Here is a 20,994-nt window from a genome sequence, read left to right as displayed (position 1 = left end):
GCCACCATGGATGTAGAGGCTCTCTACACAAACATCCCACATACAGATGGAATACAAGCTGTCAGGAACAGTATCCCTGATGATGACACAGCACAACTTATTGCTGAGCTCTGTGACTTTATCCTCACGCACAATTATTTCAAATTTAGTGACAATATATACCTCCAGACCAGTGGCACCGCTATGGGCACCCGCATGGCCCCACAATATGCCAACATTTTTATGGCTGACCTGGAACAACGCTTCCTCAGCTCTCGTCCACTCATGCCCCTTCTCTACCTACGCTATATTGATGACCTCTTCATCATCTGGACCCAGGGGAAGGAGGCCCTGGAAGAATTCCACCATGCTTTCAACAGCTTCCATCCCACCATCAACCTCAGCCTGGACCAATCTACACGGGAGGTCCACTTCCTGGACACCACCGTACAAATAAGCGATGGCCACATTAACACCACCCTATACCGAAAACCCACCGACCGCTACGCCTACCTTCATGCCTCCAGCTTCCACCCCGGTCACACCACACGATCCATCGTCTACAGCCAAGCACTGAGGTACAATCGCATCTGCTCCAACCCCTCAGACAGAGACCAACACCTACAAGATCTTCACCAAGCATTCTCAAAACTACGATACCCACACAAGGAAATAAAGAAACAAATCAACAGAGCAGACGTGTACCCAGAAGCCTCCTGCTACAAGACAGGCCCAGAAGAGAAACCAACAGAACTCCACTGGCCATCACTTACAGTCCTCAGCTTAAACCTCTCCAACGCATCATCAGTGATCTACAACCCATCCTGGACAAAGATCCCTCACTTTCACAGACCTTGGGAGGCAGGCCAGTCCTCGCCCACAGACAACCTGCCAACCTTAAGCATATTCTCACCAGCAACCACGCACCGCACCATAACAACTCTAACTCAGGAACCAACCCATGCAACAAACCTCGATGCTAACTCTGCCCACATATCTACACCAGCAACACCATCACTGGACCTAACCAGATCAGCTACAACATCACCGGCTCATTCACCTGCACGTCCACCAATGTTACATATGCCATCATATGCCAGCAATGCCCCTCTGCTATGTACATTGGCCAAACTGGACAGTCACTACGCAAGAGGATAAATGGACACAAGTCAGATATCAGGAATGGCAATATACAAAAACCTGTAGGAGAACACTTCAACCTCCCTGGCCACACAATAGCAGATGTAAAGGTAGCCATCTTACAGCAAAAAAAACTTCAGGACCAGACTCCAAAGAGAAATTGCTGAGCTCCAGTTCATTTGCAAATTTGACACCATCAGATCAGGATTAAACAAAGACTGTGAATGGCTATCCAACTACAGGAACAGTTTCTCCTCCCTTGGTGTTCACACCTCAACTGCTAGCAGAGCACCCTCCCTGATTGAACTAACCTCGTTATCTCCACACTGATATATACCTGCCTCTGGAAATTTCCATTACTTGCATCTGAAGAAGTGAGGTTCTTACCCACGAAAGCTTATGCTCCCAGTACTTCTGTTAGTCTCAAAGGTGCCACAGGACCCTCGGTAACCCTAGTGTTGGACATCCGGTTCCACACTGGCTGTGATTTCTTCTTGGAGCTCTAGGAGAAAACAGAGTTAATAAGACACATGTACTTTTAGACATACTACTGATTATATAAAAACTAACAATATGTTTTACATTCTAAAAACAATTTTTAACTAGTTAACTCTGGGAAACTTTCTCAGGAGAGTGCATCAGCCACTTTGTTAGAAGCTCTCGAAATGTGTTGTATTTCAAAATCAAAATCTTGGAGAGCTAAACTCCACCGAAGAAATTTTTTGTTATTTCCCTTGGCGGTATGAAGCCACTGTAGCGCAGCATGGTCTGTTTGTAGTTGGAAACGCCGTCCCCAAACATATGGGCGTGGCTTTTCCAGCGCATACACAATGGCGTAGCATTCTTTCTCGCTGATTGACCAGTGGCTTTCTCTCTCAGACAGTTTCTTGCTGTGAAACACGACAGGATGGAATTCTTGATCCGGTCCTTCTTGCATTAAAACTGCTCTTACGTCTCGCTCGGGCGCATCTGTGGTTACTAGGAACGGTTTGTCAAAGTCTGGGGCCCTTAGCACAGGGTCAGACATGAGTGTTGCCTTAAGCTGGTTAAAGGCCTTTTGACACTCATCAGTCTACTGAACTGCATTTGGCAGTTTCTTTCTGGTTAGGTCTGTCAGCAGGGCGGCGATTTGGCTGTAGTGGGGTACAAATCGCCTATAATATCCAGCCAAGCCTAAGAAGGATTGGACCTGTTTCTTAGACTTTGGAACCGGCCACTTTTGGATAGCATCTACTTTGGCCTGTAGGGGATTTATAGTTCCTCAACCCACTTGGTGCCTCAGGTAAGTTACTTTGTTTTGGCTTATTTGACACTTTTTAGCCTTAGCAGTTAGTCTTGCCTGCTGGATGCGCTCGAAGACTTTTTCCAGGTGCTCCAGGTGTTCTGTTCATGAATCAGAAAAAATGGATACATCATCGAGGTAGGCAACTGCAGATTCTCCCAATCTTGCTAGGAGACCATCTACAAGTCTTTGGAAGGTGGCGGGTGCATTTCGCAACCCGAAAGGGAGTACATTGAATTCATACACTCCTGCCTGGGTGACGAAGGCTGACTTTTCTTTAGCGGGTTCATCTAGGGGTACTTGCCAGTACCCCTTGGTTAAGTCTAAAGTAGAGATGAATTGGGCATGTCCCAATTTCTCTAATAGCTCAACTGTGCATGGCATTGGATAGTTGTCAGGACGAGTTACAGCATTTAGCTTACGGTAGTCCACGCAAAAGCGTATTTCCCTATCTGGTTTGGGAACTAGAACTACTGGAGATGCCCATGCACTATTAGAGGGGCGGATTATACTCATCTGTAGCATGTCCTGGATCTCCCTTGTATAGCAGTTTGGGCATGAGGTGACTCCCGGTAGGGTGGAGTTCTAATTGGGTGAGCATTACCTGTGTCAATGGAGTGGTATGCCCGTTTGGTCCGTCCTGGAGGGGCTGAGAAAATTGGTGCAAAGCTTTTGCACAGCTCCTTGATCTGCTGTTGCTGCAGACGTCCAAGGGTCATGGAGAGGTTCACCTCTTCCACGCCACCATCTTTTTTTCTTCGTAGTAGACACCTACAGGCCACTCCGCGTCATTTGTTTCTTGGGCTGTAAACTGGCAAACATTTAATTCTTTGGAATAAAAGGGCTTAAGAGAATTAACATGGTATACCTTAGGCTTTATGTTGGAGGTGGGGGAGGCTATGAGATAGTTAACAGCTCCTAGGCGCTCCTGGACCATGAATGGTCCTTCCCATGACGCTTCCATTTTATGGGCCTGGAGCGCCTTTAAGACCATGATTTGGTCTCTTAATTTGAAGGACCGTTTTCTGGAATGTTTATCATACCAGACTTTTTGCTCTTCTTGAGCATCTTTTAGGTTTTCTTTAGCAAGGGCTAAGGAGTGTCGGAGGGTGCTTTGTAGGTTGCTTACAAAGTCTAGAATGTTAGTTCCTGGAGAAGGCGTAAACCCCTCCCATTGCTGCTTCACTAACTGTAATGGCCCCTTAACCTCGCGGCCATACACAAGTTCAAATGGTGAAAACTCTAAACTGGGATGTGGTACAGCCCTGTAGGCGAAAAGCAACTGCTGCAACACTCGGTCCCAATCATTGGAGTGTTCATTTATGAATTTACGTATCATGGCCCCAAAGTTCCATTAAACCTCTTTACCAGGCCATTGGTTTCATGGTGGTAAGGGGTGGCAACTAAGTGATTCATCTCATGAGCTTCTCACAGGTTTTTCATGGTCCCTGCCAGGAAATTAGTTCTCGAATTTGTAAGGCTGTCGGAGGGCCAACCTACCCTGGCAAAAAAGTCTGTTAATGCCTGGCACACACTTTTAGCCCTGGTGTTGCTTAAGGGTACTGCTTCCGGCCATTGGGTAGCAAAATCCATGAAAGTCAGTACGTACTGCTTTCCTCTGGGTGTCTTCTTTGGGAAAGGACCCAGAATATCCACAGCTATTCACTGAAATGGGACCTCAATTATGGGTAGTGGCTGGAGAGGGGCTTTAACCTGGTCTTGGGGCTTTCCCACTTGTTGGCACACCTCACAAGACCGGACATAATTAGCAACGTCTTTGCCCATTCCCTCCCAGTGGAAGGACTTCCCCAACCGGTCTTTGGTTCTGTTCACCCCAGAATGGCTACTGGGATGATCATGGGCTAAGCTCAAGAGCTTTACCCGATACTTAGTGGGAACTACTAACTGTCTTTGAGGATGCCAGTTTTCTTGATGTCTACCAGAAAGTCTCCTTGTATAAAAGTCCTTGTTCTACAACAAACCGGGATCGGTTAGAAGAGCTGAGAGGCGGTGGGGTGCTCGGCGCCGCCGCCCAAGCTTTCTGAAGGCTGTCATCTGCTTCCTGCTCGGCCTGGAACTGTTCCCTTGATGCTGGAGACATCAGTTCCTCCTTGGACTGTGGACTGGGGCTTGGTCCCTCTGGAAGCGATGCAGGTGCTGGGGCTGTTTCCATTGACTGTGAACCGCTGTCCGCTGGTGCACTATGTGGTATCTCAGGCTCTGGCTGAGCCTCTTGGGTAGGGTTATCTGCTGCTTCCGCCAGGTCAGGCTCGCTGGTGCCCTCTGGCGTTGAAGTTGTAGACGGGTTTGCAAGCGCTGGACTCAGTGCTGGCAATGGTTCTGGTGCTGGTTGCGTTGCCAGTTCCAGTTCTGGGACTGGCTTTGGCTGGGTCTCTGGGATTGGATCTACTACGGCTGTTGCAGTCATTGGCAGGGGATCCGGTTCCACCACCTTTGTTTGGGTCTCTGGTAACACAGACAGGGCTCTGGTGGACGGCTCAGGAACAGGGATTGGGGTGAAAGCTTGCTTAGCCTGGCTGCGGGTGACTGTTCCTACCGTCTTGGCTAGCTTCACATGGTTGGCCAAGTCTTCCCCCAGCAGCATGGGAATGGGATAATTGTCATAGACTGCAAAAGTCCACATTCCTGACCAGCCTTTGTACTAGACATGCAACTTGGCTGTAGGCAAGGTTACAGACTGTGACACGAAGGGTTGAATTGTCACTGGAGCCTCCGGGTTGATGAGTTTGGGGTCCACTAGGGATTGGTAGATAGTTGACACTTGTGCCCCAGTGTCTCTCCAAGCGATAACCTTCTTTCCGCCCACTCTCAAGGTTTCCCTTCGCTCCGAGGGTATGAGAGAGGCATCTGGGTCTGGGGATCTTTGGTGTGATTGGGCTGTAATGAACTGTAATCGGTTGGGGTTCTTGGGGCAGTGAGCCTTTATATGTCCCAGTTCATTACATTTAAAACATCGCCCTGCTAAGGTATCACCAGGGCGATGTTGGTTGGTGGAGACTGGTGTGGTGGGGTGAGAAGGCGTCTGGGGTTTCCCTTGGGATGTGGGTGGGGCCTTGGGTTGTCCCCGGTGGTAAGGTTTGGTTTCGGGTTGCCCTTTCTGATATTTGCTCCAACTGCTACTAGTTTTTTTTCTTTTCTGCCACCTCCACCCATTTGGCTTTAATCTCCCCCGCCTCGGTTACAGTTTTGGGCTTCCTGTCTAGGATGTACTTTTCTATTTCTTCAGGAACACCCTCTAAAAGCTGCTTTATTTTTGCTAGGGAAACCAGATCTTCCAGAGATTTAACATTTGCTCCTGATACCCAGGCATCACAATTTTTGTCAATGTGATAGGCATGCCGGGTAAATGACACACCTGGTTTCCACCTTAGGGCTCTGAACCGCCGACGGGCATGCTCGGGTGTTAGCCCCATTCTGAGTCTGGCCTAGTTTTTAAAAAGTTCATAACTGTGCATGTGTTCCTTAGGCATTTCAGCCGCCACCTCTACTAAGGGTCCACTGATCTGTGGCCTCAGCTCTACCATGTACTGGTCTGCAGCGATGCTGTATCAAAGGCAGGCCCTCTCAAAATTTTCTAAGAAGGCCTCAGTATCATTGCCTGCCTTGTAGGTGGGGAATTTTTTGGGATGGGAAGTGGTACTTGGAGAGGGGTTGTTAGGATTGGCTGTTGTATCCGGCCTAGCCTTTGCTACTTCTAGTTCATGCTTCTTTTCTTTTTCTTTCAGCTCCATCTCTTTTTTTTCCAGCTCCATCTCTTTCTTGTGGGCCTCTTTTTTGGCTTTTTCTTCTCTTTCTTTTAGCTCTCTCTCTCTTTTCTGGGCTCCCTTTTTGGCTTTTTTTTTTTTTTTTTTTTTTTGTAGTTATTTTCTTGTTTTCTTGTGCTGGGTCACACTCTTCTGCAGTTGACTGAAACTGGGATGCTCTCAGCTCTGGCTGCTGCTGAGTTAACAGAGACTTTCTAACTAGCTACTCCCGAGGATGTAAAAAGGGGAAAAAAAAAAAAACAATTTAGCTTGTAAATTCCTTTTACCAGTTTGCTCAATAATTGAACCCCTCTCTTAACAAAGGCTCTTGTTAAAAAAACTTAACACCTCTGCCTTCAGGCAAGGAGAGATAAGATATGCATCTACCTTCAGCTCTGCTTTCTAAGCAGCTAAAAGGAAAAAAAAATCTTACTGGCTTTTGGGTTTAAAATGAATCCCACCGCTATGCCACCATGTCAAGGCTGTATCCCCACTTTGAACTTTAGGGTACAAAATGTGGGGGCCTGCATGAAAACTTCTAAGCTTAACTACCAGCTTAGCTCTGGTCTGCTGCCACCATCTCAAGCTAATTCCCTTCCCTGGGAAGCCTTGAGAAACCTTTCACCAATTCCCTGGTGAATACAGATCCAGACCATCTCAGCTAATAGTCATTCATGGACCTGTTTTCCTTGAACTTACCAGATTCTTTTTTGAACCCAGTTATACTTTTGGTGTTCACAGCATTCCCTGGCAACGAGTTCCACAGGTTGACTATGCACTATGTGAAGAAGTATTTCCTTAAGCCTGCTGCCTGTTAATGTCATTGGGTGACCCCTGGTTCTTGTGTTATGTGAAGAGGTAAATAACATTTCCCTATTCACTTTCTGCACACAATTCTTGATTTTTATAGACCTCTTTCATAGCCCCCCTTAGTCATCTCTTATCTAAGATGAACAGGCCCAGTCTTTTTAATCTCTGCTCATATGGAAGCTGTTCCATATCCCTAATCATTTTTGCTGCCCTTCTCTGTACCTTTTCCAATTCTAATATATCTTTTTCAGGATGGGGTGACGAGAATTGCATGCAGTATTTAAGGTGTGAGTTGTGTACCATGGATTTCTATAGTGGCACTATATTTTCTGTCTTGCATCTCTTTCCTAATGGTTCCTAACATTCTTCCAATGCACATTGAGTTCAGAGAACTATCCATGATAATGCCAAGATCTCATTCTTGAGTGATGACAGCTAATTTAAACCCCAGCATTCTGTATGTATAGCTGGGATTATTTTTTCCAATATGCTTTACTTTGCACTTATAAATGTTGAATTTCATTTGCTATTTTGTTGCCCAGTCACCCAGTTTAGTGAGATCCCTTTGTATCTCTTCGCAGTCAGCTTTGGACTTAACTATCTTGAGTAATTTAGTATTGTCTGCAAACTTTGCCACCTCACTGTTTACCTCTTTTTCCAGATCATTTATGAATATGTTGAACAGCACAGATCCCAGTATGGTTCCTTGGGGGGACCCCACTATTAACACTTTCCATTGTGAAAGCTGGCCATTTATTCCTACTCTTTGTTTGCTATCTCTCAACCAGTTATGATCCATGGGAGGACCTTCTCTCTTATCCCATAATTACTTACTTTGCTTAAGCACCTTTGGTGTGCAGCCTTGTCAAAGGCTTTCTGAAAGTCCAAGTACACTGTATCAACTGGATCACACACATCCGCATGCCCAAAGAATTCTAATAGAGGGGTGGGGCATGATTTCCATTTACAAAAGTCACGTTGACTCTTCCCCATCATACAATGTTCATCTAAGTGTCTGGTAATTCTGTTTACTACTATAGTTTCAACCAATTTGCCTAGTATTGAAGTTAGGCTTACTGGCCTGCAATTGCCACAGTTGCCTCTGGAGCCTTTTTAAAAAATTGGTGTTACATTAGCTATTCTCCAGTCATCTGGTACAGAGGCTGATTTGAGTGGTACGTTAGGTACAAAGTTAGTAGTTCTGCAATTTCATATTTGAGTTCCTTCAGAACTCTTGGGTGAATCCCATCTGGTCCTGGTGACTTATTACCGTTTAATTTATCGATCTGGAGACAACTACCTCACAGTGGTGTTAATGAATAAATACATTGAAGATTGTGAGGTATTCAGATGCTATGCTGCAGGGACCGGAAGGGGTTTGATTGAGTCCTCCTTCTCCTCTCTCCTCCACAAGTTGCTAAGTAACCCCAGAAAAAGTGTCCAAACCCAGGTGGCAAACTTGTCATATTAAAATAAATTGATCAAAACACATATCTCCCCCAGTTGTGGATACTTGCTCTTATTCCAGTACAATGTTGGTCCATTACTAAAAATGATTTTTGGCCTGACTGGAAACTCTGAAACTTCCTAATCAAAGTTCTTTTAGTTTAAACACATTGAGTTTGTTTCATCCGTTTTAAACTTCAATTTATGCTAATTTTATATAATATTTTTACATAGCCTGTTTTTAAATTCAACTGAGCTTTGTTACTTTTTACCCACTTCATACAATTCAGGATACATGCCACTGCATAACATGCCATTGTGAAATCTTAAGATTATCTATGCCCCCTGAAATGGAACAATAGGAAAGAAAATCTTTAAAAAAAAAAAAAAAAAAAAAATCATTAATAGGGATTGCCAATGGCAATACAGCTTAACTGTAGAGCCAAATTGATTAGAAGGGAATCTAACTACAAAGCCCCTATACATTAGACAAGCCCATTATTAGACCTCTGTACATAAGTTATAGATAATACAAGAACAACAAAAGAGCATCATGTAAAGGAAATGAAAAAATCAGAATAATACACACTGTGTAAAGAGAGAAACTAATACACAATCAAGGTGAGTGATTGTCTCAAGATAATGCACAAGGGAAATCATAACATGTGTGACTCGTAGTCTACCCAACAGCTGTAATTCCTCACAAAATGTCAGACCACAGATCCCCGTTGCATTTATAAAATACGCCATTTCAAGGACAAAAAGCACATGAATGCCCTTAATATGAAATTCAGGGGATTAAATAAACAACAGAAGTGCTCAAGCATAAGTATGCTGTTGATTAAAACGGGGTGGGGAACCTTTTTTCTATCAGGGGCCATTGACCCACAGAAAAAATGAGTCGCAGGCCACACACAGCCCCGCAGTGGGGCATGGAGGCTCGGGGCTTCCCCTGGCACTGGGATGAGTTGGCACAGAGGCTCAGGGTGTCCCCATGGCTCCTGGGTGGAGCAACAAATGAGGGTTTCAGGGTGTAGGAGGGCTCTGGGCTCAGGTAGGGGTTTCGGGTGCAGGAGGGGGGGTCCAGGCTGGGGTTTGGAGTGCAGGAGTGGGCAAGGCTAGAGCAGGGGGTTGGGGTGCTGGAGGAGGTTTGGGGTGTAAGCTCTGTGAGGGAGTTTAGGTGTGGGAGGGAGATCAGGCCTCGGGCAGGGGCTGGGGGTGAGGGTGGGGAGGGTGTTAGGGTGTGGGAAGGGGTTCTGACCTGGGGCAGGGGGCTCGGAGTACAGGGTTTGGAAGGGTGTTAGGGTGCAGGAGAGGGTTCTGACCTGGGGCTGAGTGTTCGGGGTCCGGGCTCTGGCTGGGCAGCGCTTATCACAGGTGGCTTCCAGTCAGCAGGGCTCAGGCAGGCTCCCTGCCAACCCTGGCTCCACACTGCTCCCGGAAGTGGCCGGCATGTCCGGCCCCTAGGGGGAGGGGCCAGGGGGCTCTGCGTGGTTTGTGCTACCCATGCCTGCAGGCACCGCCCCCACAGCTTCCATTGGTCATGTCTCCCGGCCAGTGGGAGCTGGGGTGTCGGCATCGGGGGCAGCACACGGAGCTTCCCTGATTGCCCCTGTTCCTAGGGGCTGCAGGGGCATGCTGGTTACTTCCAGGAGCTGGAATAGCTTGGCAGCCCTAGCTTTCCCCCACAGCAGGGCTTGAGCTCCAGCCCCTGGTTGGGGGCTTTGAGGTTTGGAGCTTCTGGCTCATGGCACTGAGACTTGCTGCGGGCCAGATGAAATGAAGCAGCGGGCCGGATCCAGCTCACAGGCTGTAGCTTCCCTACCTGTGGATTAAAAGTATACAAAATTGTAAGTGCTATTCTGCCTGTATACGCCTAAAATTGTGCAGCATTGTGCATGCACAGAATTCATGTCCCCACAGATTTCTTTGCTTCCACGCAGAAAAATAACTTTCTGACAGGGAAGCAAAGGGAAGCGCAAGATCAGTCATGCACCACTCCCTAGCAGCACAGTAACATCATTTCAGGCAGTCGACGGAGAGTTAAATCACCGCAGGGCTGGGGACACCCCAGCCATTAGCTCCTATCCTGAGCCAGGATCAGCTGCTAGGCCTGGCTGGGTTGGAGGTGGGGGAGGATGGGACTTCCTCTCCTCCTGCAAGGAGTGGCTGGGGCTGTGTCAGACCCACCCCCAGAAACCTCCCCCAGCTGCAGAAAGCTCAGCATCCTCCTCTGCTTCCTGCCCCCATCGCTCCTCAGTTGTGAGGGGGAGGGGTCACTGTATGGGGAGCTGCTTCCCCATCCACCCAACCTCTGTGCAGCCAGACCTCCCATATCGGGACACCCCTGCCAAGCCTTACCCAGTACATCCAGAACACCCTTAGTCCTCCATACCCAAACCCCACCGCATTGAACCTCAATCCCTGCACCCAGAGCCCCAGCCGTGCACCCGGACCACCCGTGCACCCAGACCACCTCCTACTGAGCTCTCTGCACTCAAACCCCCACCCTGATGCTCTTGCCCCACTCTGAGCCCCCACATCAACCCCATGTCACTGACCCCCAACTAACTGCACCCAGACCCCCACCCCACCAAGCCCCACTCCCCCAGCACCCAGAACCCCATGCTGAGACCCCCACACCCAGACCTCTCTGCTGAGCTCCAACACTTCACCTGGAAGCCCCTGCAGAGTCCCATTGCACCTGGAAACCCCCCCCCCCCGCCAGCCTCCGTGCATCCAGATCCCCCCGACCCAAGGCCCCCCCCTACTGAGCTGCCTGCACCCAGATTGTCCCACACAGAATCCTCTCACCTCACACCTGGATCCCTCCCCACCTGGTGTGCCTGGCGCAGAGGGGCAGGGGCGCAGAGGGGCAGGGCCCCAGGGTGTTTCTGGGGCAGGCCCAGGCCTTGTGCTGTATCAGGGTTGGGTGCAGCCTCACTGCTGAGTCCATGGCCTGGGGGGGCAGGTGGTGCAGGTGATATCCCACCATCGTGCAGCCAATGGCCTGTGCTCCCCCCGCCGTGCTGGAGCCTTTGCATTTATTTATCGACAAATAAAACTTGCAGAATTTTAAAATATTATGCGCATAATTTTTAATTTTTTGGTACAGAATGCCCTCAGGATTAAGGGCCTTAGGAACAGGTGCAAAGCTCCCATGGATTTGAACAGTGTTCTTTGGGTATCTTTGAGGGCAGAATTTAGCCCTGGGGCATGCAAATGTTCCAGAAACCTTCCTAATCAATTGAATCATAGAAGATTAGGGTTGGAAGAGACCTCAGGAGGTCATCTAGTCCAACCTCCTGCTCAAAGCAGGACCAACCCCAACTAAATCTTCCCAGGGCTTTGTCAAGACAGGCTTTAAAAACCTCCAAGGATGGAGATTCCACCACCTCCCTAGGTAACCTATTCCAGTGCTTCACCACCCTCCTAGTAAAATAGTTTTTCCTAATATCCAACCTAGACCTCCCCCACTGTAACTTGAGACCATTTCTCCTTGTTCTGTCATCCGCCACCACTGTGAACAGCTGTGCTCCATCCCCTTTGGACCCCCCCTTCAGGTAGTTGAAGGCTGCTATCAAATCTCCCCTCACTCTTCTCTTCTGCAGACTAAATAAGACCAGTTCCCTCATCCTCTCCTCATAAGTCGTGTGCCCCAGCCACCTAATCATTTTCCCTCCACTGGACTCTCTCCAATTTGTCCATATCCTTTCTGTAGTGGGGGGCCCAAAACTGGACATAATATTCCAGATGTGGCCTCACCAGTGCCGAATAGAGGGGAATAATCACTTCCCTCGATCTGCTGGCAATACCTCTACTAATGCCACCCAATATGCCATTAGCCTTCTTGGCAACGAGGGCACACGGACTCATACCCAGCTTCTTGTCCACTATAATCCCCAGGTTCTTTTCTGCAGAACTGCCATTTAGCCAGTCGGTTCCCAGCCTGTAGTGGTGCATGGAATTCTTCCATCCTAAGTGTGGGACTCTGCACTTGTCCTTGTTGAACCTCATCTGATTTCTTTTGGCCCAATCCTCCAATTTGTCCAGGTCACTCTGACCCTATCCTCCAGCATATCTACTTCTCCCTCCTGCTTAGTGTTATCCGTGACTTATTGAGGGTGCAGTCCATCCCAACATCCAGATCATTAATGAAGATGTTGAACAAAACTGGCCCCAGGACCGACCCCTGGGGGACTCCGCTTGATACCGGCTGCCAACTAGATATCGAGCCATTGGTCGCTACCCATTGAGCCCGATGATCTAGCCAGCTTTCTATCCACCTTATAGTCCATTCATCCAATCCATATTTTCTATGTTCTTTCACCACTGAGGGCTGCTCACTTTCTCCCCATACTGTGCTGCCCAGTGCAGCAGTCTTGGAGCTGACCTTGTCTGAAGACCGAGGCAAAAACAGCATTGAGTACTTCAGCTTTTTCCACATCATCTGTCACTAGGTTGCCTCCCCCATTCAGTAAGGGTCCCACACTTTTTCCCTGACCACCACCTTATTGCTAACATACCTGTAGAAACCCTTCTTGTTACCCGTCACATCCCTTGCTAGCTGCAACTCCAATTGTGCTTTGGTCTTCCTGATTACACCCTGGCATGCTCGAGCAATATTTTTATACTCCTGCCTAGTCATCTGTTCAGGTTTCCACTTCTTGTAAGCTTCCTTTTTGTGTTTAAGCTCACCGAAGATTTCTCTGTTAAGCCAAGCTGGTCGCCTGCCATATTTGCTATTCTTTCTGCACAGCGGGATCGTTTGTTCCTGCACCCTAAATAAGGCTTCTTTAAAATAAAGCCAGCTCTCCTGGACTCCTTTTCCCCCTCATATTAGACTCCCAGGGGATCCTGTCCATCAGTTCTCTGAGGGAGTCAGTCTGTTTTTCTGAAATCCAGAGTCTGTATTGTGTTGCTCTCCTTTCTTCCTTTTGTCAGGATCCTGAACTTGACCATCTCATGGTCACTGCTGCCCAGATTGCCACACATTTCTACTTTCCCTACCAATTCTTCTCTGTTTGTGAGCAGTAGCTCAAGAGGAGCATGGCCCCTAGTTGGTTCCTCCAGCACTTGCACCAGGAAGTTGTCCCCAAAACTCTCCAAAAACTTCCTGGATTGTGTGTGCACTGCTGTATTGCTCTCCCAGCAGACGTCAGGGTGATTGAAGTCCCCCATGAGAACCAGGGCCTGTGATCTGGAAACTTCTGTTAGCTGTCTGAAGAAAGCCTCCTCTACCTCATCCTCCTGGTCTGGAGGTCTATAGCAGATGACCACCATGACATCACCCTTGTTGCTGTCACCTCTAAACTTAACCCAAAGACTCTCAACAGGCTTTTCTCCAGTTTCGTACTGGAGCTCTGAACAGTCGTACTGCCCTCTTACATACAGTGCAACTCCTCCACCTTTTCTCCTCTGTCTGTCCTTCCTGAACAGTTTATACCCATCCATCCATGAAAATGCTCCAGTCGTGTGAGTTACCCTCTGTTATTCCAGTCACATCATAGTTCCTAGTCTGTGCCAGGATTTCCAATTCTTCCTGCTTGTTTCCCAGGCTTCTTGCATTTGTGTACAGGCACCTAAGATAACTGGCTGATTGCCCTGCTTTCTGAGTATGTTGCACCCTTCTCGTGTTTCCTTCCGGTATCCCACTTACCTTAGGGCTTAGGTCTCCATCCCCCGGCGAACCTAGTTGCTCACTCAGTTAGCAAGCCTGCCTCCGAAGATGCTCTTTCCTCTCTTTGTTAGGTGGATTGCATCTCTTCCTAGCAATTCTTCTTCCTGGAACATCATCCCTTGGTCGAAGAATCCAAAGCCCTCTCTCCGACACCACCTGTATGACCACGCATTTACTTCCACAATTCAGTGGTCCCTACCTGGGCCTTTTCCTTCAACAGGAAGGATGGACAAGAACACAACTTGTGCCTCAAACACCTTTATCCTTCTTCCCAGAGTCACATAGTATGCAGTGACCTGCTCAAGATAATTCTTGGCAGTAACATTGGTGCCCAGATGGAGATGTAGGAAGGGGTAACGGTCCGAGGGCTTGATCAGTCTCAGCACACAGTCTGTCATATCCTGAATTCTAGTTCCAAGCAAGCAGCATACTTCTCGAGTTTCCCGGTCTGGATGGCAGATGGATGAGTCCGTCACCCTTAGGAGGGAGTCCCTGACCACCACCACCCATCTCCTCCTCTTGGGAGTGGTGGTCGTGGAACCCCCATCCCTAGGACAATGCATCCCATGCCTTCTGGTCGATGGGGTCTCCTTCTGATCCCTTCCCTCAGATGACTTTTCCAAACCATTCTCCACCGTAGTACCTGTGCAGAGAGCCTGAAAACTACTCAAAAGAGCTCAAGATATATCCTGAGGCTGCTGTAAGTTGCTCTTCAAGACTGGTACAGTGGCCCAACAATCAGCTAGCTTTCATAGTCTCCAAATGGCTGGTCCTAAGGATCTGGTCCATTATGGCCAAAAGTGTTTCTGTGCCTGCCTTTCTTCTCAGGTTGATTCTTCTCTAGCCATCTTTTCTTGGCTTTTTTAAAGCTCTTCCTTTATTTTGCTAATTTAGGGACAGCTTCTAACAGGACCTTATGCCGCTGGAGAAAGCATAGAACCTTGTCTTCTAATGCAGTTTCTGTCTCCTCCCCTCCGCCCTGACTCCCCTCTAATATCTTTGTGCTGCTCCGTAGAGCAGAATTGGCACTCCCACTGCACTCTGGAAAATTCCAGAAGGCATTCTGCCTCAGCCAGGCAGAGTTCATTTCTGAGGCCTGGTCTACACTTAAAACTTAGTGTACATCACTCAGGGCTGTGAAAAATTTCATGCCCTGTGTGGATGTAGTTAGTTGACCTATTCCCCTCTGTAGATGCAGCTATGTTGACCTAGTTGCTACCTCCAGAGAGGCTCAGTTTACTGCAGAGACAGAAAAACTCCTATCACTGAAGTAAGTGTCTACGCTACAGCGGCCTAGCTACAGCCCTGCATCTGTGCCTCCGTTGCACCTGTAGTCCTGACATACCCTAAACTTCTGCAGGAGTGGTACATCTCAGCTCTGTCCCTTCCTAAGAGCTGCGTGCATTTTACACAATGAGCTACTTGTGGTTTATGCATTCTAGTGCTTCATTTTGTTTGATCAGAGAAGCTGTTTCTGAAGAGGCGTGATCTAGTGGTCTTAGCTTATGCCTGGACTAAGACCACTAGATCACGCCTCTTCCAACTAGCTTAGTGGTCTTAGTCCAGGCATAGGAACCAGGATTTCCTGAGACCTTATGCTAGGTCTGACATTGTGACGCTAAATTATTTAACTTCTCTATGCCTCATTTTCCCCATCAGTATAATGGAGACAGTACTTACCTGGGGTATTGTGGGAATTGATTAATTAATATTTCTATGGTGCTTTGAAAATGTTAAGCAATGTATAAGTACTGCTTGTGGTTCTCGTTACTGTGCATGAGCAGGAAATGAACCAATTCTTTGTTGCAGAAAATGTGATCTGAAAGAAATATTTCTAAATCAATGGTCCATTGTCAGTTGGAGAAAAGACTATTGCGCACAGAAGGCAGATAACTGTATATGAAGAGGATCAAAGGAGTTTTTTGAGATGGTAGGGGGCTTGAGAGCAAAGGGACTGAAAATACTACTTTTCCTAAAATATGACATCTGCACAGACGTTATATTTATGCCAATAAAACATGGGCTTCATGGCTGATTCAATGATGGAAGGCATTCATAGTAGAGGCCTGAGGAGGGAAAAAGGGCTGACAGAAATATGGGCATGCTGACCTGAAAGGGTGAAACATAGCTGGTGGTCAGAGAGAAATAACAAGAATTTAACAGCCTGGAGTGACTGATATAACCAGTGATCTCTAAAGAGATGAGCATTTCAGTCTGTCTTTGCCTGATAAAATTCCAAGGTTTGCACCTATTTGGGTGAAACCGAGTTCACGCTGAGGAATATTTGGAACTATTTACCTGTTGTTTAATCTCAGTTTCCTAATATGCTGCTTTACTGTTTTTGCAATCTGTCAAATTTTACATGGTTCTTGGGATAATTTACTAAGGTACATTCCAAAGAGAGCTAAACTATTGATTAGCCCCTGAGAGATGAGATAAGTGGGTGGGGAGCACTGAGCCCACATGTGCAGCTTAGGTTCTCTGTCAAAGGCATGGGCCTGGAGTCCAGTCTCCCATGGTGTCGTCAGTGCTCTGACTCTGGTGAATCCAAAGCGCACAGGAAACATTTGAAGAGATGACTTTGAGCAGCAAAGTTGAGGGTCATCAGCAATATATTGTGAACAATTGAACCCTTGATGAGATGTATATACCATTCTCCAAATGTATTTGACTGCTGCCCTTTTCCATTTGGCGAGATAAGGCAAAAGTTAATAATGAGTCTCTTTTTTTCCCCCTTACAAACCTTTACACAGTGTCCCTTCTATTTCAAAGAGCCCTTTGCCACTAGAGCAAACATGTCAAATGCATTCTGTGGGAAAGGCCAAATTACACTTTCAGTTATACCACTTATTAGATAAATTCCTCATTAAGATGAATGGAATCAGTTCAGACCCCCTGAGCTGTTGTTTCGGGTTGCCTACACCACAACAGATCACATTCAAAAGGTTATCATTGCAGGATAACAAGGACTAGAATTTTTTTATTTTGTTATTTATTTATGAAAGTTTGTATTTGCTAGAATCTGAATCTATCATGGGCACTGGATTAATACATCAAGTAGACCAACGGTCTGACACCTCTAACTAAAGTAGAGTAATAAATCAAAAATGTATTTCAGATGGAAAGAGAGTAAAGTTGATAGTTAATTTACTAACCTGTAATATTTTTGAAAGAAAAGATGTAATTGGATCCATCTTTAAATCACCTGGTAAAAGGGACCTGTAGTGAATCTTACCATGCTTGTTTCCTTTGTCCCTTATCCTCCTAATCTCTCACTCATTTTCAAGCTTTACATTGACTGTATGCTGGAAATGTTGCCGAGAATGAATGTGGAACATTTAACGTCACCTGGCTAACATCCTGACAATACTGTTTTGCTTTCTCCAAAAGCATCAGATGCCTTTGGACAACATTAGGTCTTAGTTACATCATTGGAAATCCAGAGTAACGCCATTCACTAGAGTTAATCTAAATTTTAAACTAGTGTAAGAGCAGATTTTGCTCCCTTGGTCGCTTAGACAGTTTTCTTCTGTGTACTTTTTTCTCACACACAGGATGGAGTAGCCATCCTGAGCTACTCCAGAGGCAGACAGATCAGATCCCAGGACCTGAACATATGTTTTAAGAATTCCTGTTTGAGTTCTTGGATGTAGAGGGAAAACATTTCAATTGTTTCCTTGTACAGACCCATAAAGTGTGCAGCATGCAGGCAGAGCACAATACATGTATTTGTGCTTGTAGCACACTACTACTCCTATTTGTATTTATACCATGGCTATATCTTCTGTATAAGACTCAATAGCGGTGGAAAACCTGTGTTTGTGCCGACCCATGAAACTTCCCTTAGTCACACAACCACCCTTGAGGCTCAGTATGCTGGACCATATTGTGTAACTGGTTACAGCTGAAACCAAAGTCTTCTGCTGGATTTTGTCTGGATTACCTCGCAATAAAAAACAGCATGCAGCAGAATGAGGGGAAGGTTTTATTTTGTCACTGTTGAGCTCTTTTCACTGTGCCACGGCTGACTCATTTTCTTTTGTGGCTGCTGCTGTTCCTGTTTTTTCTTATTGTTTCTCCCCCTCCCCCTCCTATCTCACAGGTGTAGAAGATGTTGTAGCAATAATGATTCCTGAGCCTAAAGGAAGAGAGATAGTGAGTCTGCTGGAGAGGAATGTTACTGTGATGATGTATATAACAATTGGAACACGCAACTTGCAGAAATACGTCAGCCGTACCTCAGTGGTGTTTGTCTCCATCTCCTTCATTGTGTTGATGATCATCTCCCTGGCATGGCTGGTCTTCTATTATATCCAGAGATTCCGATATGCAAATGCCAGAGACAGAAACCAGGTGAGGATGTGAATGGGCTTTGGGATTTGTCCTGCATTACTTAAAATGGCCATTTATCCTCCCAAGAGCATCACCATGTGATTTTAAAGTTTAAATAAAATTTTTCTCTTGGGGGAAGCACTAATATGAGGTAGCAAAGAACAAAAAGGGAAATGGGTTGTGGTAGAGGTGCCAACATCTTTGGGAAATCAAAAGACTTCTAGAAGGTAGACAGTACTCAAGGAAGAGAAACCTATATAAATATGTTCTTTGCATAGACAGTAGGGTAGGAAGCAAGATGTTTAAAGGCCATGAGTTTTCATTTCTTCTCACCATTGCTACAACTGATGTTAAATAATGAAAAGAGAATTAAATATTTGCGTACATTTGGCATTTACTTACACACACACTACACACACACACACACACACACACACACACACTACAAGAAATAATCAGAAAGATAATACTATATCTAAGGGGAAAGATTCCCTTAGTACATTTATCTAAGTGACCTAGAAATGCATATAAATGAATTTAAGCCCTAGTCAAAGGTGACTGCAGAATAGTAAGTTTGTGCACAAAAAAAGGGTGTGCCTTAACTGAAGAGGGGAAAAAGAATGGAAAAGTGTTTTAATTTTAAAATATTTTATTCAAAAATACTAAAACCTCTCCATAAGGGTCTTTGCATAAAGACATCTATTCCTTTCTCAGGCCGTTGACACTGACTGCTGAACATGTAAATGAAGTAATGTTGGTTATTAGTAAATCATTGTCTGCAGGTATGGTATTGAAATGAATGGGATTCCATATGTAATTACTTGATTGCATGCACGGTGATGGTACCCACATGCATAAACTAGGAACATATTCACTAGTATGCCCAAACTTCTGAAAAACAGACATGTTAGGCCTATATTGAACCCATTGTCTTTGGTGTGCTGTCTGAATTCCAGCTGAGATAATTACATTCTTACTGCCCAAAATTCCATACTGTATTTTCAGTGGAGAATTTATTCTTTGCATTTCTAAGTAAAAGCTGCTCTCCATCCCACAAACCTATCAATTTTGAACTATAACACAGATTTTCATTTCAATAAACACTTTTCAAGAGTTTTGTGAGGTTGCTATGCACAAAGTAAAAATTCATTTTACGAATTTGATCCACTAAAACTGTCACCGTTCTTGGGAACCAAGCATTTGAGGTATTACAAACAGCTCTTGTCTAGAGCTAGGCAAATAGTGGTTTTTTTGGTTTGCTGGAAGTTGTGAAAAGTTAAAACAAATGTTCATTTTGAGGTCAAACTTAAAATGGCATTTTTTGAAAACTTTCAGTGAATGGAAATATTGGAAAAGCTTCAGATCAAAACATTTTGACATTCATGATGACAATAGATAGTCATTGAACCAAAGGCAAGATCCACCTATTTCCTATTGTCAGGGAATTTTGTTTTTAAGAGCTTGCTTTACCATATTATGCTGGACATATGCTATATCCCTTTAATAGTTCTTATTTACTGCTACCATCTTTCATAAGAGAAGTAAAACTAAGTCTGACCATTTGTGGTCATTAAAGATCCCATGACATTTTGTTTGCAAGATAAGGAGTTGATTATCCTGGGAGCTGAGGCCTAGTACCAACTGAAATAATTACCCTCTGCCTAAATAAATTCTCCCTGCAATTTTAATAGGATACAGTATTCTTCGAGTTCTGCTGTAAACCATTGTGCATTGTTTGTAAGATAACTGCCATGTTCCATCTCAGGGGGCTTCATGTCAGAGGTAGGTGAAATATCCCTCCCCATAGCCCACACACTATGGAGAGTCCAAACTCACCCACTTACTGAGCTTTAGTTTGATTAGCATAGAAATTAACAATAAGATAGCAAAGGTTGGCTCAAAACTACTTTCCAGGCTTGACTGCTTCTATTGGTCCTATCTAAGGATTATTCCCTCTGGACAGGGACAGACCAATCTCCCTTTTATCCAGGTGGGGTAATAAGTCAGCAGAACCCACTTAACCCTTTCCCAACAATCAAATACTGCTAACAGGGCTGGAGATTTAGGCAAGCAGTACCAGCTGGTATGCTATGATGATGATGATAGCAGTACACCAAAAAGGTTTTGAAGTAAAGAGAAGAAGTGCTAATGTTGCTACTTGGACAGTGGCATATAGGTTGATTTCTTCTCAGCAACCACTATTGCAGCAACATATATTGATTCAACATAGTACAGGGTCTGCCAGCGCAGAAGTGTGTAGCATGTCTCCAGTCTCAAAAACCTCAAATTGGGTCTGTGATTGCTATTTAATCCTAGGCAGATCAGATTAAGTGAGGTTTTTTTAATTTATAAATCAATATCTCATTAAGGTATAACATAAACAAGGCATGTCAGTGTATTTGGTTGAGGCCCAGAAGCAAAGTTTCCTCAGGCAACTGATCTCTTACTCTCTCATCTCTATTTTACTCTCTATTTTGCCTTTCTTCCTCCAATTTCTTTCTCCTTCTCGGACTGGGGATTTGGACATAGAATAATGTCACACTCCATAGCAAGAGAGGGGA

The 20,994-nt window shown here is 45.7% G+C and overlaps 1 protein-coding gene across 1 annotated transcript in view; it reads left to right on the top strand.

Annotated features, from left to right (window-relative positions):
• Nucleotides 1-20,994, top strand: part of RNF150 (ring finger protein 150) — a 214,931-nt gene that overhangs the window by 134,266 nt on the left and 59,671 nt on the right. The window contains exon 2 of the mRNA XM_034772760.1: nt 18,204-18,454. Coding sequence (XP_034628651.1) covers nt 18,204-18,454 — 251 coding nt within the window. The remainder of the gene's footprint in view (nt 1-18,203; nt 18,455-20,994) is intronic.

Source organism: Trachemys scripta, chromosome 5 (assembly GCF_013100865.1).
Source record: "Trachemys scripta elegans isolate TJP31775 chromosome 5, CAS_Tse_1.0, whole genome shotgun sequence".
Taxonomy (NCBI): Eukaryota; Metazoa; Chordata; order Testudines; family Emydidae; genus Trachemys; species Trachemys scripta.
The sequence above is the reverse complement of the archived record's forward strand: the minus strand, read 5'-3'. Positions and strand labels throughout refer to the sequence as shown.